At 40.2% G+C, this 26573-nt stretch overlaps 1 protein-coding gene across 1 annotated transcript in view; it reads left to right on the forward strand.

Annotated features, from left to right (window-relative positions):
• The first annotated feature begins 3923 nt into the window (after positions 1–3923).
• The window catches only part of LOC149068543 (uncharacterized), a 57197-nt gene continuing 34547 nt past the window's right edge, over positions 3924–26573 (forward strand). Inside the window, exon 1 of the mRNA XM_089250708.1 lies at positions 3924–4163. Coding sequence (XP_089106834.1) covers positions 4019–4163 — 145 coding nt within the window. The 5' untranslated portion in view covers positions 3924–4018. The remainder of the gene's footprint in view (positions 4164–26573) is intronic.

Consider the following 26573-nt stretch of genomic DNA (forward strand, 5'->3'; position numbering starts at 1 on the left):
TCATTGAAAGCACTACACATGCCTACATTGCTCTCTACTTTTGAGCCTCCTATCGAGAGGGGGCCAACTGTCCCCTTACATCCATTATTGACGTATCGAAAAAATGATTTTGGGTCAGAGCCAATGTTATCTGCCAACCTAGATTCAACTTGCTTTTTACTATCCCTTATCGCTTTCTTCAACAGTCTTCTTTTATCAGTAAACAATGATAGGTCACCTCGTCCACTTTTATACTCTCTGAATGCTCTTTTCTTTTCAAGATAAAGGTTCCGCACGCTATCCGTGAACCATAGAGGGTGTGATGTACAAACACGCTTTTTTCGAACAAAGGGTATGACGTCGTGCAAAACAGAGGACAGCTTCGTACTAAATTCTTCCCATTGCCTTACCACCCCTACTGATTCCAACCGGTCTTTGAAAACTTCCGCTAACCTTCTTCGCAAAACATCAAAGTTAGTTCTCCGAAAACAAGGAACCAGTCTTTTGTTATCAACCTTACCCGAGGAAAAGTTACAGTGAAATCTGACGATACGATGATCACTGGAAGAAAACTCTTCCCCCACCGAAACATGTTCAACTAGATCCTCAGAACTAGTAAGAACTAAATCCAAAATAGCAGTACCCCTAGTGGCTTCTGATACATGCTGATACAAAAAATTTTCGAGCACCAACTTAAGAAAGTCTCTTTCATACTGATTTCCAGATGAAAGGTTCTCCCAATCAATACCCGGGTAATTGAAATCCCCTAGTATGAGAACCCTCTTTCGCTTACACATGTAGGAAATTTCATCGTGCATTTTGGCGATGTAGTTTTGATCCCTATTCGGTGGATTGTAACAAACCCCAACAATAAGCTTATGACGTCTTTTGTTCTCAAGTTCAACCCATATGGTTTCAATATCACTTCTCTGTACGTTACACTCTCTAGCCTTCAAACATGATTTCACGTATATCAACACTCCACCCCCTTTCCTATCAGATCTATTTCTCAAAAAAGTATCGTATCCGGAGATGTGTAAGAAAGATTCATCCCCATCGTTTGCCCAAGATTCTGTAATGGCTATAAGATCCAAGTCCTCCACAACTATCATAGTTTCTAAAAAATCTTTCTTGTTACCCAAGCTCCTGGCATTTATTAACACACATTTTAATTTGCCCGGTGGTTTGTTGTCAATCGAGAAGCCATCCAAGTCAGAGGTGGGTAATTCCCCGTCAGTACTGTTGTGATTATCATTAACTAACCCGCATTCCCGACTACGTGGTCTGGGAGTAAAAAACCTGACCTAAGACTATCGTAAACCTCCCAGACCCCTCTCTTATTTAGATGGATCCCATCCGAACGAAGCCACCTCGATTATGTTACGGTAAATGTGGTAAATCGGTTATTATGTATACTTACCAATCGTTTTGTCAAGTTTGATAAATTTATTACTTTTACCGGCGTATATGCATAATACCCAAGCGTGGTTGGTAAATTTGATAAATATTTGAAATTGATCGCCTTTATCTGTGATTATGCACAATACCCTAGTGTAATTAGTGAATTCGATAAATATGAAAAAATTCCAAATGAGTTTAGAATGTGTAATGAATATAGTTGGACCCCGATATAATGATAACAAATTTTACGATCGTATCCCGATATAATAACACAATGCATGTATGAATTATCATGTGTAGTAGGCTTATACCATATAATACGATTTATCACGTTCACCACTGGTAAAAGTGATTAATTTTTTTGTACTTATTAAATTTATCAACGCCGATTGGATACTATGCATAATCGCCGGTAAAAATGATAAACTTAGGACAATTGATAAAACTTACCACCAAAATGCCTGGCGAATATGCATAATAACCGGTTATTATGTATAATTACCGGATTTATCATATTTACAGTAACAATTACATTGTGACGACTATTATGGTACCCTAAATTATTACTCATTATTTTATTTCTTACTATTATATGGTTTGGAAATCTGGGGTGGTGACTCCGTTTCAAATCTTGCACCAATAATGAAACTCCAAAAAAGAGCAGTAAGAGCAGTCGGCAAAGAACACGTACTTAAGGTTTGCATATATATATATATATATATACCATTTGTAGTGTATTTTCAAAAGCGGGGGGGGGGGAGGTGTCCTGACCCCCCAGATGACGGGTCTGCCTTCAAAACAACTTTTTCACAGTCTTGGAATCCTTCCCTTACGTCAGCTTTACTTCTACAAATCTACTATAATAATTATTTTTAAACGACAATTTTTTTACTTTGCCTTTAAATAATTCTTGTTTCTCAAATACAGATTGAACAATATATACTCGCTTCCACTTATCCACAAAGCTCTTCTAAAAGAAGCATTTTACTTACCTCATCCCAAAATCTTGCAACTCTTATATGTTGTTATTTACTAATTTATTACTTTTTTGAAAGACACACGAAGCAATATCTTTTTTCAATCAGTGACATCGAGAGTTTCTTTTGAACTGTCATATACTCCATACTCAGTTAAATTATGAATCTATGCGATCTTACGCATTGCAACATGATATTGATTCTTATTATTTGTACTCGTCTGAAAACCATGCAATGTATATTTCACATAGAAAGATATAGATGGCTTTTTCTCAGCCAGAGATATCAAGGAAACTGTTATTTTCCGGATATTATGCTGAGGTGAGCTCGGAAAGAAAAGTCATCACGTCTCCGCCGGGACTCGAACCCAGGCCCTCTTGCATACCGGGAAAGCATGCTACCATCTATACCACTGGAGACACGTGAATCTCCCTTCCTAATTTCACGCACTGTGTCGTGAGGCGCTGAAGTAGAGGCATTAGTAGCCTCTCTTAACTTCAGGAAATGGCTACTAATGCCTCTACTTCAGCGCCTCACGACACAGTGCGTGAAATTAGGAAGGCAGATTCATGTGTCTCCAGTGGTGTAGATGGTAGCATGCTTGCCCGGTATGCAAGAGGGCCTGGGTTCGAGTCCCGGCGGAGACGTGATGACTTTTCTTTCCGAGCTCACCTCAGCATAATATCCGGAAAATAACAGTTTCCTATATTTCACATAGTTACTGTGTTGCCAAAAAGACTACAAATCATGCGAAAGTTTGCTTGATATTTAATTTCCCCCTCATATTAACCACTACAAAAAAAACAGGGAAAAAAAGGGAAATTTTAATTTTTAAATCTCCCCTTTTGCGTTTTTTTTATATTTTATTTCTCTTTTCCGTTTTAGTTTGTTGATTTTATTCACTAATAAGTAAGTGTGTTCATTAGTATTCATTATAAACTTGCAATGTATCAAGCAGTATGGGTCTCTAGACCCCCCCCCCTCCCCACCCTTGGCTGATTTTTTTGTCTCATCTTGTATTTTATGTAACAAAATGAAACAATAAAGTGAATACATTATCGGGTTTCGATTCTGATTTCGAATCACAACATGCAATTATTATTATCACTTCCGCATAACGATTATTTGCAATTTAATTTAACCACACGCTCATCAGAGAAAATAAGTGCGAATTTTTCTCCCTTTTCAGGTAAAAAAGCAAATAAGTAGGAGCAAAAAAAATGCAAAAATCTGTAAAAAGCGTCGGCGCGAGGAAAAAGTTTCTTGTTATTTCTCAGCCTGTGGGACATTGATTTCGAAGCGATTGTGCGCAACAAGACTTATTACGATCCCGCAAACCCCGCCCTTCGAAGCTTTCGCGATTGGTCCGTTTCGTCACAGGCCGCACCCATTTCTCAGCTTCCCAGAATCCTTCTCTCCTCCCACTTCTGTACTTTTATTTTAACCGCTCCGCTTCCGCGCGGGTTTCCCGAGCATCCCGGTCTCAACCCAACAAAAAAATTAAAAGACAAGTGAGTGAAAGGGTCGCACACACGACACTCGCGTGGTTCGTCACTCGGTCCATAACCCGGAGACGGCCTTAATGATTGTATATACACGTGCTCCGACCCCGAGCCGAACCCTTTAAAATTGTAAAGTTTTATTCTCTGATATATACACGAATGACCAGGGTATCACCCGACCCGAACAGGGTCCGTAACCAGTTGGAGACTGGATCTTCTAGTGCGCCGAGGCCGAGGGCGATCGGTGTCGGACCCGAGATGGGAAGCGCTTTCAGGGTCGTCACCCCGAAAAGATCCGATAAAGGTAAGAAAGAGCCTTCCTTAAAGTTTTTTTTAAATAGAGTATATTCTGTGATTTTTTTTACGTTATACGGGAAAAGACTTTTTCTACCCTTTTCGCCCGATATATATTCGGGCGAATATATATACAGTCGATCCCGCTCACAACGTTCCCACTTATAACGATTTCCCGCTTAGCACGACTTATTTTCGTGGTCTCAACTATAAGAAATTCTTATTAAGATTTCCCATTTAAAGCGTTTCCCCACTTACAACGTTTTCGAGGACGGTTTTTTGAAAAACGTTATAAGCGGGATCCACTGTATATCGCCCGAATATATTTTTCGGGTGATATATATCTATATCTATATATATATATATATATATTTTCGCCAGAAAAATATATTCGTGCCCCCCTTTTATGATATATTTTTCTTTTGTGGTGACCCCCGCCTTCTAACATCTGGGAGCCGCATTTATCAAATTGATATTTGAAAATAATTGTGGTGTAAAAAAATGTATAATATGGATCTCCGAACCCCGGGCCAGATGCCCGTCAGTCAATTTTTTTCCCTCGGGACTCCATTGGGTAGTTCTACTGGAATCTAGAATTAGCCACACTTTTGCTTGTGATATTTCACTTACTTAACTCACTTTTTAAGTTCAGCTGCTGTCAGAAACTCGAATCGAAAGCTCGGTTTCATTCTTAGGTCTCTTCACATTCTCTTAAAGTGATTCTTCCACTTCTTCAAAGCTTAGTTCGTCCTGGACTGGAGTATGCCGTGAGGTTTTGGAGATCATACCTACAGGGGGACGTAGACTTGTTTGAGGGGCTTCAGAGAAGAGCTCACAAGGGCTTGAGCTATGAAGAAAGACTAGATTTCTTGAATATGTTTATTACACACATTGGAAGAACGCGGGTGTTGGGGAGGGAATACATCGAATAGTCTAAAATTATCAACGGGATGGACCACGAGTTAGTCCCTAAATAGTGTTAACGAGTTAGTCCCTATTAATACACAGTTAATTAACTGCTTTCGACAAGGGTCCACCAGTGTCGATTGGTAAGGGACACTTCCAAGTTGTGGTGTCTCAGGAGTTTTTCTCCGATAAGGTTGTCACAATATAAATGAAATAGCTTACCTTCGCGGGATCATGAATTTCGACACGATTGACACGTTTAAAAAGAAGTACGATATAGACATATTGGGATAAATCGAGAAGCTTTCTATACTTAAAGGATAAGACAACGCTAATCTTTTTTATGGGCAACATATCATATGGTATTGATTTATTTGTTCTTACTTTCGTGATATATGCTTTAATATTGGGTTTTGGTTATATTTGACATCCATATTTTTTGTGGCCATAATTTCTCAGCCACCTCAATTTGGCTGTTGCGGCCTTATTTGTATTTAAATCTGTAAATCTTGTGTCATCCTTCTGTATGAACCGGTTCGAAATAAATGGGAACTGGTTTCGTTTCTTGGGGATATTTCTCGAACGCGTTGAGAGTTTCGAATTCTTGGAAGTGTATGAGTCTCCGAAGGTATCTAAGTGAGGCTCCGAAACTTGAATAGAATCATGTCACGTAATAGGTGACTACAAGACGCCGAAAAAGGGGAGCGGACTTGCCCTGGAGAAGCAAAGAAAGTGTACGCTTCTCCATGTGATGTCTCGGAAATATCGTTGAAAAAAAAAAAAAAATCAGGATAGAGACCCGCGAGATTGGCTATAGCGATAATACTGACATTACACTTTTGCTCAAAGATGACAGCCAGCCTGGTATTTCAAGGAGGTCTGGTTGACTATAATACGTAACAGGCAGCCCCCTCCTCCAAGGCTGGGATATGCTCCCATTTCTCTTCAGACTGACTGTGAGTATATGTTTTAGTAATGGCTACTTTATCGCACACCAACTCCGGTCATTTATCGCCACACGACAATTTCCTACTAGTGGACTTGGTTGGGAAATGAAAGCATCATGTATCGGTGGTTTAACCAGGTTCTGTAGATAAAGAATTTGTTTCTGATGCTCTTGCCCTTACGATTCGAACCCGTGGACGTTGATGGTAATCTTAATAGTGGAAGACGAGCATCTTACCACTGCGTCACTCGGGCTTTTTTTACTAATGGCTGGGATCTTACGCGAATCACCAGGCCAAATTTTCCACGGGTTACTTTACAGAGGAGCCCTTAAGAGTGTGTGTGACAGGTGCAGTCACACCGGGTACCCTCGTTTTGTGGGGCCTCGCACGTACAGCAATAATAATGTTTTTCATAAATTCTGAATTTTCATCCATTTTGGAGTTTTACATTTTCATCTAGAAAAAATGTAATTCTGGAATTTTTTCTTCAATAAATTTTAAATTTTCAAATCAAGTCTGAAATTCTGAGTTTTCCATCATTTTTGGGAACATTTCTTCCGCATGTTCTGAATTTTCGTGGGCGTTGAAATTATTTCCCGTCAATTATTTTTCTTCTTTTCAATTCATCGATTCCGAATTTTCATTCGTTCTCAGACAATTTCTTTTAATAGGTCCTAATTTCAATTGATTTTGCACAATTATTATTTCTTTCATCAATTCAAAATTCTCTTCAGTTCGGAATTTTCATTAATTTCTATTTTTTGTTAATTTACATTGGATTGTGTCTTTTCTGTATATGCAAAATATTTTTCCGAATTCCTGCATATTTTGTAATAATTTAATTGTTTTTTTATACCGAAATCGTAAAGACGCATCTGCATTTTCCCACTGGTCCCCGCGTCTAGTAAAGGCTTACTTTATAGTGAATTCATACCGTGGAAAAACAAAAAAAAAGATAAGACTTATCCCGAACCGTAGCCCCGTCAGTCCCATCCTTCTGGGGGGCCATGACCAAACACGGGAGGTTGAGAGTCGTGCCTGCGGCACTTACTCGGCAGGGTCGCCTTAAGAGCATCATGGGCCCCCAGGAAAAGCGGTTTTTTTGAGGCCCTACCAGGTAAATTCTAGAAAATTTCAACCAAATTTCATTTTTGTGAGGCCCCTCTTCTCTTGAGGCCAAATGGCCCTCAGAGTTTTATAAACTAAAATTTTAAAGATTTTAAAACATCAAAAAGGGCGCCTTCGCTTTAATTAATGGCAAAGCTGGAGCAACAGGAGCAGTTTCCCACCGACTCGAGACTTAGGCCAGAACCGCCACTTAGTGGTTTACGGCAGGTGCGGTCGCACCAGGCCCCACGCTTTGCAATTATTAGTTTCACTCATAATTTTGAATTCATGGAAATATTTCTTTCATTAATTCTGGACATATCGTTTTTTTAATTGTTTCTGAATTTTCATCTCAATTCAGAAACTTTCATTAGTTTCGGGAATTGTTTGTCTCATTAATTTAAACTTACCTTTAATGCAGGATTTTCGTCAATTTTTTTTTTTGTTAATTTACATTTAATTGCTTGTTTAAAATTTTTTAAGTTTATATTTTTCAGCATTTCTGTATATTCTGAAATAATAGATGCCGATTCCCGTCCCTCTCAAAATATATAAAATCAGGGCAAAGGAGGGGTGTCCCAAACATTTTTTGCTGCCCCAAAATAGTTGAGACGCACCTGGCCCCCACTATTATTTTCGTACTGGGGCCCGCGTCTGGTAAAAGTGGCCCTGGTTTAGGCAGAGCCGCCCTTAGGGGGTGCGTGACAGGTGTGGTCGTACCGGGCCCCGCAATCGCGGTAAATTAGAAGCTTTCACCAATTCTTGAATTAATTCTTAAATTTTCCAATTTTTAAATTAATTTTAATTTTTCGAATTTTCAAGTTTTTCTTGCATTAATTCTGAATTTTTATCGATTTGGGGATTATTTCTTTCATTTACTCTTAATTTTCATCAATTCTGGAATTATTGTTTCATTAATTCTGATTTTTCCTCGATTCTGGAATTTTCTTTCATCCCTGAAATATTATTAATTTCCCTGGTTCTCATCGATTTTCATCAATTCTAGAATTTTTTTTCCCGTTAATTTTGAAATTTTATCAATTCTGGAATAATTTGTTCATTTCATTAGCTCTAAATTTTCATCCGCTCTGGAATTATTTCTTCTATTAAGTCTGAATTTTGTATTGGAATTATTTACCTCTCAATTAATTCATCGACTGAACAACTTTCATTGGTTTCAGGAATTTTTTTCCTCCCGTTAGTTTTTAATTTTTAAATTTTTTTGTATGGATATTTCTCAGCGTTCCTGTACATTTTGAGGTAATGGACGCCAATTCCCTCCCCCCCCCCAAAACATATAAAATCGGGGCAAAAGGGGAGCCCTAAACATTTTCGGTACTCCGAAATTGTTCAAACTCATCTGGCCCGCGTTTGGTAAGGGTGGCCCTGGGTTTAGGGGAACCTTAAGTAAGTAAATTTGGTGTACAAAGATTAACATTCGAGCCAGGGGCACCCAGAGGCGCATTAATGGTTTTACCACCCGTGGGCTACACTAATTTTGCCGGAGTTCTCCCATTCTAGTCTAATTTAACTTAACCACTGACCACCCTATGCAATAACCCGCTTGATTCCCCCCCTCTTGCAAGGACACCTGTATTAAAGTCACTCTTTTAGAGCGGTATTCACCGACATGGTTTAAACTATAGTCACAATTTTTCGATAAGAAATCGAGACGGATTGGATAAATTTAGCTTTTTGACCAATCTATGTTGATCTCTTATCCAAAAATTGTGACTAAAAGTTTAAAACATGTCGGTGAATACGGCCCTTAGTCACTCACATGCTTGCACACGCTCTTGGTCACTCACTGACCTGGTCCTTTGCACTGTAGGCCACTCGTTTGGTCATTCACATGCTTGCTCACGCTCTAAGTCACTCTTTTGCTCACTCATGTACTTGCAAGCTCTGTAGGTCATACATGCTCAATGCATGGCCAGCGGGCCAATTCTGGCCCTCGGAGTCATCTGATGTGTGCACGTGATCTCAAATTTAATTTTGTAAAAATGAACTACGCGGCACTGTATCATATCACATGTAAGTGACTTGGGGTACACTTACAAATCACTTACCTTACGTGATCTCGGGTGCTGTGCCAGATCATTTAAGTGACCCGTGGCACATTTGCACATCATCTAAGTGACCTGGGGCGCTGTGTAAAATCACTCAAGTTGTCAGTGGCACACTCTCATTTCAATTAAGTGATCCGCGGTGCATTTCAGATCACTTAAGTGGCCCTCGGCACAATTTTAAATCCTTAATCATCCCGCGGCACATTTATAGGTCACTCAAGTGACCCACCGCATATTTAAAGATTTCTCTAGCAGCCCGTGGCACATTTCCAAATTATGTAAGTGATCCGCGACACTGTAATAGATCACTCAAGTGGCCCGCACTGTCTAAAAAGTTGAGCGCCCTCGCTCTGGGTCACTGTTTTGGTCACTCATTGATCCCTTGCTGTCTGGGAAGAGATGGATTTATTGAGGGTTATACAAATTTCGCCGCACTTCTCTTGGCGGCTCATTCCTCAAATTTGCCGCCCGGTATAGTATAGTATGCTAAGCCCTCCTGTGGGCACCCAAGCTTTAAGGGGAACCTCATTTAGGTGTAGAAAAATTAACATCGTAGCCCCTAATGAGACGGTTTTTCTCAGGTCAATACACATCAAGAAATTAGACATCTTCCGAAAGCGGGGCGTCTCCAGTGGTGTATGTGGTAGGACAAAAGGCAGTTGTCAGATTTGGAAGAGGACCTGGGCTCGAGTCCCGACGGAGACAAGGTGACTTTTCTTTAAGAGTTCACCTCGGCTTATCTTATCGACGCAAAGGGTCCGTGTGACAGAAAAGGTTAAGAACCGGATTATATGCAATTTTTTTTGGTCATCTGAAAATATACATAAGCAAACACTGAAGCCCGAAGGCTTAGACATTTCTAAACAGGACTAGAAAAAATATCGTTGTAGAGCAAAGGTGCTCAACCCTTTAGAAGAGTGCGCGCCACCTCGTTGGTTCGAAAATGTGTTGCGGGCCACTTCAATGATCTGAAAATGTGCCGCAGGTCACTTGAGTGGGTCTTAAAGAGCGTCACAGGTCACCTGAGTGATTTGTAGATGCGCTGCGCGTCGCTTGGATGATCTGGAACAGTGTTGCGGGTCACGCAAGTGATATGGAGTTGTGCCACGGGCCACTTGGGTGTTCTAGAACTATGAATAAAAATTAACATATATATGTTCATTTTTATAAATGAGGTTTGAGGTCCGGGCAGGGCCGGAACTAGAGGATGGGATAAATGTCCCGGGCGGCAACATTTAGGGGGGGGGTGACAAATTTTACGTGGCAACAAAGGAAAACGTCATAAACTTATAGAATTTTAAAGTCATTGGGAAGGGTGTCAAAATAACACAAAAGTTCTAGTTACGACCCTGGGTCTGGGTCACATCAGATGATCCCACAAGTGTCACAGGTTGAGCATGTACGTTGTAGAGCAGTATTGCTCAAACTGTGAGTCGCAGCTCCTAGGGACGTTGCCAACTTTTGTCAGGGATTTTGTGCGCCCTATTCATGCTTTGCAGTGTTTCTTTTATAAGAAGTTATTTTATCTATACTAAACTTTTCTGGGGAGCCGCGGATTTACCATGAATTGGGGCAAGGGGGCCGCAAGAGTTTGAGAACCACTGGCTTTGGAAGTTTAATTTCGAGTTGTTGCCCGCATCATATATTAGACCCTTGTAATAATGGGTGCTCTTCTTTTCCTGATGCTGGGCATGTACGGTGCTCGCGACTCGAAAAAATATTGGAGGTCCCTGAATTCACGGGTACAAAAAATTAGTTCAATACTGCATTGTACGTGGAGTATATAGAGTACGTCATGGTTCCCAAAGGAGTGGGTCGGGCCTCCATAGTAAGATGCTCGTCTAACACCATGTGTGTGTGTGTGTATGTGAAGGCTGAAGTCAGGTCCGAGGGTTCGATCATAGCTAACAAGCACTTTCCCTACCGAAATTGAGGGGGGACCAATAGATGGCGCTTTCATTTCCGACATAACTTGATCGGTAGTGAATTGTTGTATGGTGATATGATCGTAGTTGGTGTGCGGTAAAGTAAGCCCGTAAGCGGATACAGGCTCATCGATGGGGTAGGGAGGGGGTGATAACCTACTTCGTCCTCCCCCTGTACCGCCTATGCTGCGGCCCGGCACAAGTCTCATTATTTTCTTGTTTTTTTTACAATATAAATTCAATATAGAAGGGTCCGTGAAAAGTCTGCCTCGGTGCCCCGCAAAATATCCCAACCTACGGGGGGGGGGGGCTGCTCCAGGATGCGGAGCCTATGTAACCATCTGTTATTTTGTTCAGCGCACACATGACCAATTGTGGACATGAAATGGCAAAATACGTCAGAGAACGCGAGAAAGAGATCATCCCATTATCGGAGGGATAAGCTCTCCCTCCCCACGGACCCTTCAGAATCCCATAGAAATTTTTTTATATGGCTTGATGGGATCCAGGGATAAATAAATCCCCCTTTTTTGAGAGAAATCCGATTTTTTATCCTTCTCTCCCTCTCCCCCCCCCCGCACTCCTTCCCGTACACACTTGACACCAATAAATGGCTTATAATTTGCCTACAGCGGAACCAATGGTCTAAGAGCTTTATTTACCTTTACGTCACTCTATATTACGTACGTATAGAGCAACGTTGCTCAACCTTTTGGAAAGCGCGTGCCACTGGTATTAAAACATCTCGCGGGCCACTTCATTGCATCGAAACGCCTTGAAAGCCACTTCATTATATCAAAACGCCTTGAGGGGTCACTTGAGTGATCTGGAACAGCGCCGTCACCGGTCATTTAAGTAATCTGAAAATGTGTAGCGGGTTACTTGATTGATCTGAAAATGTGCCGCGGGTCACTCGAGCGATTTGCAAATGTGCCGCGGGTCACTTGAGTGATTTAAGAATGTACCTCAAGTCACTTGAGTGATCTGAAACTGTGCCATGGGACGCTCAAGTGCTCTGGGACCACTTAACTGATGTGGAACTGCACCGCGGGTCACTTGAGTGATCTTATAAATTATGGCTTACATATAGTTCAAATTTGCAAAATTAGGTTTGAGGGCACAGGTCACATCAGATGATTCGGAGGACTACATTTGGCCCGTGGGTCATGGTTTGAGCATGTATGGTGCAGAGGACAGGATATTATATACTTCTTCAATTCAATAACAAACTGAAACCACACACACAAATGCAGTTGAACTCGGTTATAACCACATCTCGGTTATAACGTCAACGTAGGCACCAGAACCTAGGGGCTGAGGCCATTTGAGTCCCAACGATAAATTTTGTAATGAGGCCGAGCCCCCTCCTGCCACTAATTTCTGAAAAAAGAAAGCAATGCTTCCTTCTCATGCGTACGCTTGAGTCCCGTATATACGGGACAACCAGCAACTTTCACTCCTCCCAGGGACTAACTAGGATTTTTGCCCTTCACTCACAACTTCAAAATTAAATAATTTTGTAATGGTGTTCTTTGATCCCACTTAAAATTGCCGCCCCCTAAATTTTGCCGCCCAGGGCAGTTGCCTCCTGCCGTGGCCCCATCCAAATGTTTTCTTCATGTCGACGTCTCTGAAGCCCCGTTCACATGTGCAAGATTGGGGGTCGCTTTGGTGGTAATTACCGGCATGACAACTTTTTTCCCCTCGTAGGGAAAGGTGGGAGAGAAGCTCATCAAAAAAAGTCCATCTTTCTTGGGGTGGATTGGAGGTCGACACCGACCTTCTCTCCCATAATCCTTTGCGCCGCGAAAACTTCTATAAGCTCCTTCGTCAACCATCTTGAATCAATCACTTCCGTTCAACCTACGTAACCAGTGACGAAGAAGAGGTGGGATTCCGGCATAAACTTAACGTCATGTGTGTGTGTGTGTGTGTGAACGGTTTGTAGCGCAAATCCCCGTTACCGGGAACTTCCCAGGATGTTTTATTGTACATGTGAACGGGGCCTGAACGTCAATAATTGGTGGTCTTGACTAATTCCCATAGAGAATAATGTTCACGAATCTCGCTTATAAAGGAGGCCCTCCCTTTTTCAATGAAAAGCTCCTTATTAAAATCGGAGACGAAGATCAGTGGTTCTCAACCTGGGGCCAAATGGCTCCCTTGCGGTCCTGGGATATTTTTTGGTCAAGAGAGAAAATCAGAAGAAAGGTGAACCACGACAAATGGGTGAAGGGAGTCATTGAGACCTGTGAAGAGAAATAGCTTTAAAAGTGAAACATGGTTGAAAAATATTACTACTTTCAGAATCCATCAGATCCGTCCATAGAACCAGGTCCTTCGGGTCTATGTGGACATGACCCAGGTCTTCATGTCTATAATGGAGGGAGGAGATATGGGATCTGGTACTATGATTTTCATATGTAAGCTGTTACTTCCAGATAAGTATGGAGGGCCTTCAGAACAACGGTTGATGTGTTGGGAGGGTCGATTTATCGTGCAGGTTCGTTGGATCGTCCCGTATTTTACACAGACCGGTTTTCACCATGTAATTTGGCTCCATGGAGAGATGATAATCCATGCCTGGCCAGGACTGCAGAGATTGGTCTGATTTATTAAAATTTCATTCATAATAAATTTAGTTTCGATTAAACTAAGTTCGATAAGTAGAAAATAACTCACTCTTGGATGAGGGTAGAGGGAGCTCTGGGGATATATAAGGCGGAGGGGGGGGGCACGAAAAATGTGACACATGGGGGGGGGAAACCATGAGCTAAAAAAGGTTAAGAAACACTGATTTAGATCATTTATAGATTTTATTATGGCAATTACGACTCGGCACAGCTCACTAGGTAGTAAATCGCCCATAGATGGCGATAGACCTGAGGTGTACTCGGTTTGAAAGAAAAGAAAGGTAATTACGACTATAAATATTCATAGCTGTGCGTCTTAACGAACGGCCGGAGGTCTGAACTGCAGAAAGAGCCAAATTTAAAATATGTAAATTGAGTTACAGGTATTTCTAGCCAAGTAAGAGAAGCCTAGAAAAATCACATTGCCCGGGTGGGGGCGCTGTGATGCTGTTGAGGTGACACGAAGGGCTCACCCGAGCTGCCAAGCCGAGTAGACGGGGTTCCGGACTGACCCAAGGTGTTGACTGACCTGACCACAGTAGAAAGCTCACTAGAGCCACCATGCCGAGAGGGGAGATGTGGTCCAGCACCTGGGCTCACCCGAGCCAGAAATCCAAGAAGCTTAGACCTGGGCCAGGCTACGTAAGCAACAAAGGGAGCTACAACAACCTAGAGCTACAACAACCTAGAGCTACAAAGCCATAGGGGACGTCAATTTTTGCTATTTGCAACTTTATAAATTTGTTACTTTTTTTAATGTGTTTTATTGTCGTTCATTTAATACAAATACACAGGGTGGGCAAAAAGTCCGTAAAAACTTTAAAAATGAATAAAAAACGGGAAAACCGAAATAAAAAACGGTTTGCGTGGTTAGCATCGTTAGGACACGAGAATTTTTTTGACAGGAAAAAGAAAACAACTCAAAAACAGCCGACCGGTGGTGCTGACGTACGCAAGTGAAAGAAAAGATACGCAAATAACGAACAGAACGCCGCCAAATCGTTTATTATAGCAGTATGTGTTCCACATGACCACCACCACAGGGGATAACACATTGCAGGCGAATCCAGCAACGGCAGAGAGCAGCAGGTCCACATACACGGTTTACAACGGTGAACTTGTTTTGGATTAGGAGCGCAAGTTCTCATAACCGTCTCATTTTCATATTTCCACCACCGCTCGTATCAGCGCCATCTATCAACTGTTTTTTGTTATTTTTTTGCTATCTTAAAAAATGCCCGTGACGTAGCGATGCTAACCCTGCGAACCGTTTTTTATTTAGGATATTTTCTCCGGTTTTTATGAATTTTTAAAGTTTCTACGGATTTTTTGCCCACCCTGTATATGCATAATAAAGCACCAGACACCGTTCGGCTCCTCATCCGGGGCATTGGCTAAAATTGACAACTGTCGATAGAGCCTGGGCGATGCACGGTTTGAAATAAAAATGAAATGAGATGCTGTTGAGAGGAAACCCTGGAAGTGATCACTTTTCTTCCCCCCCGTGAACTACATCTTGAATCACTGAAGATTTGCTGTATCACTGCGTTTATCGCCAAGAATTATTTATAAGGAGCAATTTGTGGCGATTTGGCTGAGAATCGGCAACATTTATAGCGAGAATCGGTGATGCCCGTATTTATGATTTCGATTTCTCGTATTTCCCCAGATAACTCTAGTCATAATAAAACAACTTCATGAACACTTTTTGATTGTATCCGATTATATATTTTTTTGGTTAAAAGGTTCAAAACATCAACCCCTAGGTTGTTACGGCTCCTCGGTTAAAACGTTAAAATTTCGCGGAATGTTCGATGTTGTTATAACCGAGTTTGACTATATATCATCGTTCGATTATTCAAAAAAAAAATTCCGATTTTAATTCTCTGTATGTGATATGCCATCGATCCGAACATTTCATCGGATAATTAATTACCTAAGTTATTACTAGTCCGATATACACTAAAAGTTCAGCATATAAGATGCATACTCGCAAATTTTCTTTAAAAGACAGTGTTCATTCGAACCCTTTTATAACAAACCCTAAACGAGCGAAAATTTTGTTCGTTTTAACCGGGTTTGCTATAGCGAGTTTTCCGGCTGTATAACCGTTCCGCTAGAACCGTGCTTAAAAACGCATTTGAAAAACGCGTTCATAGTGAATTATTAAGAATTCGATTGTGTGTGGGATTTCGTTAGTTCTTGGTGATTTTGGCCTTTTTAGATGTAATTATGATTTAACTATACTGTCGGGATTTTTCACTGTCAGGACTGTTGATGTCACAATATCGGGATTTCTCGGTCTGTGGTGTCAGGATTTTTATACATTTAAGGGTTTAAGGCTATCGGGATTTCGGTATTTTGAGGATTTCGCGAATTTGTAGGATATTTCGGTAGAATCGGGATCTCTGTATTAAATGGATTTAAGGCTGTTGAAATTTTGGTATTATAGAGGTTTCATTAGTCTCGGGTTTCTACCAGAGTGCAAATTTCGGCGCATCGAGTTTTTGATAATGTCGGGATTTCGACTTGTCGGATTTTTACTAGTGTTGGGATCATAAAGCTTGTAATTGCTTTATGATCATGATTCGATGTTGTCGGGTTTCCGCGGCGTCTAATTTTACGGAATTTTTTCTGGTGTTCGTTTTAAGATTTGTTCCCACTCCTCAGACCGGATCGAAGAAATGCGATTCCAATCATCGGATCGGATCACGGAAAATTCGAATCGAACGGGATTCCGAAACAAATGGGCAAAATTTGTTTTTTCAGTTTGATTTTGAGTCTGTTTCAACGGGGACTTTTACTTCATAAATATGCAAATGAATGTGATTTTGATGATCCGAAAGTAGTCATATATTGACATTGGCCGGATTTTTCTCGCGGGAGATGAAGAAACGAATGAAAATTGGACCGAATTTACGACCCGAGAGTGAAAACTTTGTTGTAAGTACTACGTGAGACCGTTTGTGTTTGGAGACCGTAATCTTTACGACCGTGTCCTATTAGCTTTACGCGCAGGATGACTCAAACATTAAACATGAAGGGTTATCCTTGTCCTCATTTATCACCTCTCACTGATATAGTCAACGCTCTCTCTCTCTTCGTCTTACACACATACACACTCGGTCCGTAGAGTGTATAGGTTAGTAACCTGCGAAGGGCCAGACACAGGTGGGGACTCTGGGAAAAGTAAGCGTTTGAGGATCTCCAAGAATAGGATCAAAAATGTTTGTTTAGTCGGTGGATATTTTTTTTGTTTTAATTTTTGAGGCTTAAAAACGAAATTATGGTGCTTTTGGGCAGTTCCCGATTCACCCATCTAGAAATCGGCTCATGGTTAGTAATATCTGCATAAAACACAGGTGAGCTCACGCTCCTTCTAATCTCTGCGAGTGGGCCCACATCAATATCCTGATGCCCTGAAACAACTTCGTGGGCGAAGTTCGGGGACACGCAGTGGAAGCCTCATAACGCACACTTTCAGAATCGCTAATGTGAACTGTGATACAAAATTAATTCATACTAAATACATGCGTTGGTGGAGGTTGATATTATTGTTCACTCCCTGAATATCAGGTGGTCTTCTCTTAAACTGAGCGCAACTCAAGTCTATCGCCACAAAGAGCAACAGGCCAACAACAGTACAGTTATTCGATCGTTACACTTCACTCATAGTTAGAAAAATTGATGGCAGATGACAGCACTACACGTAACACGCATTACACAGAAAAAACTTCATGTTAGGTTCACAACACGTACACGCACATTTCAACATGTACCAATTCGTTAGAAGTTCCGCAGAGGAATATGGACGAGGTGCATGTATGGTTTAGTAGTAGTAGATCTATCGCCATGGGGGCAATTTACCATTTTAAATTCTTTCACTGGAAAACGAGTTGTGCCGAAAATATTTGTGTGCACCTAACAGTCTGGATGTGTATCCAGTGTTTTCTGTGTGTGTAACATTCGTGCTGCCAGTTCAATAATTCAATTTTTGTGTGTTGTGGGGGGGGGGGGGTGTTACGCCGCCTCATGATGCACACACACGCACGCGACCCAATAGTAAGGATACTGAAAAGCATGGCCCTCCACATCCGTGAGCAGGGCTCCTAGGCTACTTTACTGCTACTGAATCACACATGCACATCGTTCTCATTCTTCTGCGGAACATCTAACGAATTAGTGCATGGTGGAATGTGTGCGTGTATGAAGCTACCGTGACGTTTTTTTCTGTGTAATGGTTGTTATGTGTAGTGCCGCCATCTGCCATCAGTTTTTATAACTATGAGTGAAATGATTGATGGGCTCCTAGGGTGGGGGAGACGGCTCAATTAATGAAAAAATACGTTTAAAAGTGTGCAAAGTCGATACCAATCGGATATGAAGATGCATTTCGGAGAGAAAATGCACATGCCTCTTTGGAGAAAGGCAAAAATTGGAAGCAAATATTTGTGAATGGCAATTGGGCCAGCCTTGACACGAGTGTGGCCATGGCTTAAATGAATGGTGTGGAACATGTGCGCAGGCGAACCTATGTCAAGTTGCACCAGTGAGAACGGAAGCCTTCCAACAATTCAGACGTCGATTTATGTCTTACAGCGAGCGAGTAGCGTTTGATTTGAACAGGTGCTCGTCATCTTCCCTTTTCATGATAACGACGTTATCGTTATCGCGAAAGTTATCTTTACTCGCTCGTATTATCTGTACGCTCGTGCGCGGCTCCAATAAATCACTGCCGACCGACATTTCGTCAGTTGGCCTTTAAGCCTCACGAAACGAAGGCGTTTCTGTTTTTTTATGGCGGCCGACAAAGAACCGGAGAAGCAAAGAGAAGTCTGTTGCATTTCTTTTCTTTTTTTATGGCGTTTAAAGCGGCCCGTATCTTGGGAATCAAATATCAGCACATTTATGTCCGGTTCGTTTGAGGTTTCGATTGAAATAGAATCAAATCGAGAACCGGGGCTCGTCGATAACTATTCGTCTAAAGGGCCTCGTACATAGTTTCAATTTGCACTAAATCCTACATGCTGAATCCATGGCCCTCGGAGTCATCTGATGTGGCCCGCGACCTCAAATCAAATCTTTAAAAAATTAACATGCGGCACATTCACTTATGTGACCCACAGCACAGTTCCAGATCATTTGAGTGACCCGCTGCACATTCCCAGATCAGTTGAGGAATCCGCGGCTCATTTACAGATCACTTAAGTGTCCCACGACACAGTTCCAGATCACTTAGGTGACTTACAGCTCTGTTACGCATCACCTAAGCGGGCTGCGGCACATTTCTAAATCACTTGAAGTCACGGGGACATATTTACAAACCACTCGAGTGAACCGCGTCACAGTTCTAGATCGCTCAAGCACACCCCATGTACATTTACAGTTCACTAAAGTGACCCGTGGCATATTTACCGATCATTTAAGTTATCCGCATCACAGTTCCAGATCATTCAAGAGGCCTGCAGTGCATTTACAGATCACTTAAATGGCCCGCGACACGTTTTCAAATCAATAAATTGACACACACTCGCCTAAAGGTTGAACATCCTTGTTTTAAATTGGCGTTTCCAAAGTCGGCAATATCACATTCGGCGAAGGGGGATGGAATAGTCCAAGGGGGCGGTAGAAGCTACGAGTATAGCATAGGGTCCAATGGATTGAGGGGGGGGGGTGGCGATGGAAGAAAAAATTTCTGAAGAAGGGGGCGATGTGTGGAACAAAAAGTTTAGGAAATTGGGCTCTAAATGGATGATTTCCGAATCTTTGGCTTAGTATATCATTTTTCCCTTGGGACACCATCAACAAACCAGAAATGTTTAATTAGTTCGAGAAATGCCACCATTTGTGTATCTGGGGGCCATTATAGAACCTGGTTCAAGTCATGAATAGTCACGAGTGGATCTTGACCTGGTGCGCAGGTCCGCCTTATAGGAAGCAGGGCTGGACTGAAACTCTATTTGCCGACACATGAGCTTCCACATCCTACAGCAGGCATTTTCAACCGGCATGTTTGTTGTTTGACAAACAAACTTGCCGTAAGAGTGCTCTTCTTTTAATCATGGTTATAGGCAGACCCGTTTTATAGCATTGCCTTTAGGCTGAGGTTCCGATGCCAAATTTTTCATGGGTTCAACATTATAGGGTGATTAAAATTGTTTGTCCACGAGACTGTGTCTGCAATCGTTGAATTTAGAAACATACTTGCAACTAAAAAAGTTTCGAATAACATGCGGTTTTCTAAAATGTCATTTTCTGAGTGTCTTATACTTAAAATAAATATCTTTTCATACAATCGCCGTGGGCTTAAAAACCCCAATTATTGAACTGGAGAATCTGCTCTCTTCGAAAAAAGTTATTTATAAATAATTTCATACTTTCAAACGCATTATTTATCGAGATATTGAAGATGAAAAACTATGTTTTGGCAATTTCTTCATTGTGTTGGCAAGTATTCATCGGCTCAAAAGTTGTCGTTTTTAGGGACTACGCAGAATAGAATGGTTTCAACCATTGGCTATTTTATTGCACATTTAAAAGATAAATGCCTTTTGTCGTTGACTCAGTCAATGAAAATAATGGTTGCTTCATTTCCTAAGTAAGAAAGCGCAACGTTGTACTCTTCTTCCTTTTACAGAGTTAAACTTAATTCCCTACATAGAAATTTCATAATAATGTAAATAAATATCAATATTAATACCTTTAGAAACTATAACACTAGACTAAAAGTCTACGAAAAATTTAAAATCAGGAAAAATTGGAAAATATCTACAGTAAAATGCTCATTATATATATACACAATTTTTTTTTAAAAGTTTAAAATTTCATGCATAGATGGCGCTGTACCGTTGGTACTATATTTGGTTATATGACATAAATGTCGCTCTCCACTTGTTAATACAAGATAAACGGAAGACTGGATGTTGTGAAGATATTTATTATTTGAGATGTTAATTTTTTTAAGGAAGGAAAAAACTCATCACTACCTACTACGTTCGGCATATATACGCTCTAGCGAAGGAAAATCTCTATCTCCTCTGTAGCTTAGTGGTCAGAGCACTCGTCCGGCAATCGAGGGACCCGGGTTCGACTCCCGGTAGAGGTAGTGATGAGTTTTTTCCTTCCTTAAAAAAAATTAACATCTCAAATAATAAATATCTTCACAACATCCAGTCTTCCGTATATCTTGTATATTTGGTTATTTTCGAATATTCGAATACCTGAAAGGTAACTGAGACTATATCGCACTCTATATTGGAAAATACCTGAACTGAAATAAAGTACTGTGTTCATATGTCCCCAAATTTCACTAATTGGAAGTTTTAGCACACAGGGACCGCATAAAAAGCTAATTTCTTAATTTTTTTTATGCGTCGACCCCTTAAAAAAATTACATTTTAAGAAAACGCAGGTCATTTGAAAACTTTTTGTAATTGGAATTCTAGTGTTAACGATTACAGAGACAGTCCTGTGGACAAACAATTTGTATCATCCTTTAAAGCAAGTAAGGGATCTTCAATGTGTGGGCCGCGGGCCACATTTGGATCTCGGAGCTTTTGGTTGGTCCGCCGATAATTTCAGAAAATGGTTGTAACATTGAAAGACGATTAATTGTAAAATTAATAAAAGAAATAATTTCAGAATTAATGGAAGAAATAATTCTAGAATTGATCAAATCCAGAACTTTCGAAACAAATTTCAGAATTAGTCAAAAAAATAAATTATAAATTAATGAGAGAAATAATTTCGAAATTATTCCGAAGAATTTTTTTTATATCAATATATATAAAAGAATAATTGCATAATTATTGCATAGAAATGATTTCAAGACATCTTGAGAAGGAAATAATTTCAGAATTACCGCAATGAATAACTAAAAAATCATTTAAAGTCAAAATTAATTTCAGAATTAATTAATTTAATAAACAATTAATCAAAAAGTTTTCAAATTTACTAAAAAAATTATTTCAGAAATCAAAACTAATTTAATTGATAATTAATAATATAAATAATTTCCCCAACAATGAAATTATTTCTGGCTTGCATTTGCACGCAGGACTGGACTATTGGCCAACATGCCCGGCATGAGCTCTCTCTAATCCTACAGAAGGTATTTTCAACCTGTTGCTCGCGAGCATCAAACGTGCTCATAGCTCGTGCCTGATTCCGTGCTCTCGAGCACTTAATCAACGTTTCAATAAAACGCCCTGGGCGAATCGCATTCAAGGATTATAATTATCCTGATTCCATGCATGCTCGTTGTTTGTACGTAGAAATGCCCTGTCCATTTGTTAATACAAAGATTCCTCAAAAGACTGGTTGTTATTATTATTTTTTTTATGATGATTACAAGGGGAAAAAATTCATCTCTGCCTCCACGGGGACTCGAACCCCGGTATCTCGTTTGCCGGACGAATGCTCTGTCGCTACATGTCTCCATCTGGTGATCTATGTCATTCACGAGCTAGTTAATGATTGCAGCCGTCCATGTACGGAGCCTTTCAACATATATATACGCTCCAAGGGGCAAATATTCTATCTGTTCCCACAGCTTAGTTGGTAGAGCACTCGTCCGGCAAACGAGAGACCGGGGTTCAAGTCTCCGTGGAAGCGCAGAGATGAAAATCCTTGTAAATAATTTAACATAGACAAACTCGAATCAATCCAAAATAAATTCACCTGATTTGTCCACGATTGCTGGTCATCTTTTGTTTCCGTGACCGAACTTAAAAACGAGCTTAATCTCCTCCCCCTCTCCACACTCTTCGTCTTATTTCTCGATTAACCCTTTTATATATGATTTTCCATGATCATCTCAATTTTGATACTTCTGGTATCCAAGCCAAACCATCCTACATCTCTCTCGAAGACACGACCACTCCCTTAAATTAAAACCTATTTTTCCACTTTGACTGCTTTAAACACAGCTTCTTTCCTCGCATCATTGATGAATGGAACAAACTCCCAGGCTCTATTGTCGAATGCCCCACTATCATTAGTTTTTTGTCCAATATCAAACAATATCTTTGCCTCTTTGGCTCTTGTATAGGCCCCAGGGCCAACAATATTGTATAAATTAATAAAATACACAAAATAATCATCATCTCCAAAAAAAAAGAAGAAAATGATGATAGTAATAATAACCAGTCTTTTTTCCGAGGAATGTTGTATGTTTGTTGTTTGTCAAACGTGCCGAAAGGGGAATCTCTTCTTTTAATCATGGGCGCAAGCAGCGCTCGCTACTCCAAAAAGTTTGAAGTTTTCTAATATCGCCTTCAGGTCGAGGTCTTTGGCGAGCCCCAAGTCAAATTTTTCACAGGTTCAGCACTACAGAGTGATTCAAATTGTTTATCCGCAAGGCTATCTGTGCAACCGTTTACTTAAGAAACATACTTGCAACTACAAAAAGTTTCAAATAACATGCGGTTTCTAAAATGTCCTTCTAAGGATCGTATATACATAGGGGGAGGGGGGATCGTTATAAACAATCCCCATGTTCCAAAACTTTTAACTAATAAAATTTAACATGTAAAGTTATTCGCAAAAATATTTCATGCTTTTAAATATTTATTGAAATACTGAAGATGAAAAATTACTGTGCTTTGGCAATTTTATCATTGTGTGGCAAGTTTTCATTGGCGCAAAAGTTGTAATTTTTAGGAACTGTGCACATATAGAATGATCTCTACCATTGGTTATTTTATTAACATTAGTTTATTGCGCATTTAAATGATAAATACTTTTCGCCGCTGACCCAGTCAATGGTAAGAATGGTTGCTTAACCTCTTCACGAACACGGGCGTAATATTACGTCAAAACACCAGTGGAATAAGTTCAAACAAGTTCTCTGTGTTTTCTTTCCTCTCTTCTTCATCCCGAAGCTTAATAGCAACCATATTATCTACGGAAATTGCTTTTTTCTTTATAATGTATCTTTCTACTATATACATGTAAGAGCGAAAGAAAACACGTAGGGTGAGGATAAATAATGGACTCGAAAAAAAAACTCTCTTATCCTCACTTTATCTACTATACTTCCCACTCTCACCTTCTTCTAACGTGCGATTAGGTTAGCACAAGGTTACCAGATTTATCGCCGATTCGTTATCTATATATATAAAATTGATTTTCTGTGTGTGTGTGTGTGTTTTCTATACAAATCTGCAATTTTAGATCGATCGTCGCCAAATTTTGCATATACTATTCCAAACGGGACCCGACTTGAACGATAGGCTACTTTGACAGTTTGTTAGGCCTGGGTAAGTGCCCGAAATGGGACGAAAACTGTCGGGCAACAATGGTTTCTGGGCCTCAACAATCACTTTTGGAACGTTTACTTTGGTTATCGTGCTTCCCTAGGAATGCGTTTCAGACGTGTATATGCCTTTACAATGGTTTGTCACTTTTACAATAGTCGTCAGAATCATCATCAGCATCATTTCGAGGGTAAGGCAAAGGATGATCCCCATAGAAATCAGTGTTAAAATTGCCGATTTTACTGTATAAATGGGGAAATTTAGTGGGGTTTCCTGCCACATCAATAATTTTAAAAATTGTATTGAATTCTCGATTTCTGAAATATTGAGTTCGCTTAGAGATAACAAGCAGAGAAAATTAAATATGAAGTAATTAATCCGACCATACTTTTGAATTAGATATTCATGCAATATAACATTGATTTCAACTTGGCCCGGCAAACATAGTTCACCATACGGGGTTCCCCGAAGGGAGGGGCACTTGAAGTAACATTCCCCTCCCCCCCACTATTGATAAGTGCCCTACAGAGCCACTTTAGTGATCTCTAAATTTTTCACGGATCCAAGTGATCTAGAAATGTGTCCGGGCAGCTTAAGTGCTCTAGATCTGTGCCACGCATCACTCAAGTGATCCGATCCGTAATTATATGCCGCGCATCACACACACTTAAATAATCTGAGAATGTGGTAACTTGAGTGGTGTAGAACTGCACTGGAGGCCACTTAAGTGCTCTAAAACTACGTCACATGTCACTGAAGGGATCTCTGAATATGTCACGGATCGCTTAAGTGTTCTGGAACTGTGTCCCGGGTCATTTAAGTGATCTGAAAATGTGCAGTGCCACGGGCCGCTTAAATGTTCTGGAATTGTACCACGGGAAACTCAAGCGATCTGTAAATGTGCCGCTTAGTTCATTTTTACAAAATTAGGTTTGAAGAGGGCAGGCCGCATCAGATAACCCCCAGGGCCATATTTGGTCCGCGGGCCAAGGGTCTTTATGCGATTTATCATTATATGGCTTAGAGGGTGGGTCGTAATGAATTTATTAAAGATAAATTTTGAGTTCATAGCCTTCAAATAACATTGAAATTAACAGAAATTGATTATAGCAACACATTAAGGTATTTCCTTCCGAAATTTCAATTTAAAAAATATTTTTTTGCATTAAAAAATAAATTGTTGATCGTGGGAGGGGGGGGGGCACGAGCCCCCTTATGACCCCCCGTGTACGTCTCTGATCCCACAAATATGCGTTAAGATTCAGAGGGGTAGAGCTGATGACGAAATTTTGCTGATAAGGGGGGGGGGAAGGGGGTCAAAGATGGCTAAAAATTTGCTTACGTAATACTTGAACGGCCCCATACCTGTAAGGCAGGGCTCTTCACTTCTTCAGACATTGCGGGTCAAATTAAATTTTCTATGAAGCCCACGGGCCACCAAATCATATTGTAGTATTCGTGGTTATTAAGCGGGGTTATATAATGTATATATATATACCAAAATTTATTGCGCACTTTTATTTATTATGAATTTATTTCTTTCATCAAATTTTAATTTTCATTTATTTTCAAATAAATGAATAAATTTCATTAAATAATCCACTAATTAATACTTTTTAATCACTTTCTTTCATTAAATCTGAAATTCGCCCGATATTTCTGAAATTATTTTTTCATCAATTTCAAATTTTCATCGATATTATTTATTTCAAAAATTCTTAATTTTTTTCAATGACTCCTCTGACATTCCTCAATTTTGACATTCCTCTCCCTCATAATTGCGAAATTATTTCTATCCCTAGTTCTGTAATTATTTCTTTCACTAATTCTGTAACTATTTTTTATAAATTATTGATTCAACAATTATGAAATTATTTTTTAATAACTCTGAAATTATTTCTTTCATCAAGGCGTTTCTTAGCGTCTCCGTGAATTCTGTAATTACGTACACCTTTTGGATGCTGAATTTTGCCTCTCGAAATATGTAGCCTGTATGAAATCGTGGGCCTCAAAAACTGTTTTATCTCCGGGTCTATTTGGATTCGTTATGACGGCCCTTGTAATGCATGCACAGCATTGCTATGGAATCTGGAAAGTTCGAATAAAGATCGAAAGTTCTAAATAAAGCAGTTATAAGAGTAGCCAGAGCTCTCGAACGATTTTTTTTGTTATTGTGGAATTTAATCGTTTTTATGTGCAAAGTAGCTATTTTCTAAAAATGGTCGGCAATCCACAGGAAAAAGCTCGGAGTGTGACATTTGGCCAGCGGGCCATGGGTTGAAAGCCGCTGCTGCAAGATAATCGAGAGACTGTATCGCACTTTATATTGATAAATAAATGAGCTAAAATACCACCAAGCCGAGGAAGGAGATGTGGCCCAGCACCTGGCCTGCTCGCGGTAGAGGGCTCACCCGCGCCACCAAGCCAAGAAGTGGTTTAGGAATGAACCGCGGGCAACTTAAGTGATGCGAAACTGCTCTGCGGGTCACTTAAATGATTGTAAATGCTCTACGAGTCCCTTAACTGATCTGTAAATGTGACGCTTAGATAATTTTTTTTACAAAATTAAGGTTTAGG

Source organism: Pholcus phalangioides, unplaced genomic scaffold (assembly GCF_987345545.1).
Source record: "Pholcus phalangioides strain wild (caught in Gottingen) unplaced genomic scaffold, Ppha-v1.0 ptg000024l_1, whole genome shotgun sequence".
NCBI classification, from domain to species: Eukaryota; Metazoa; Arthropoda; class Arachnida; order Araneae; family Pholcidae; genus Pholcus; species Pholcus phalangioides.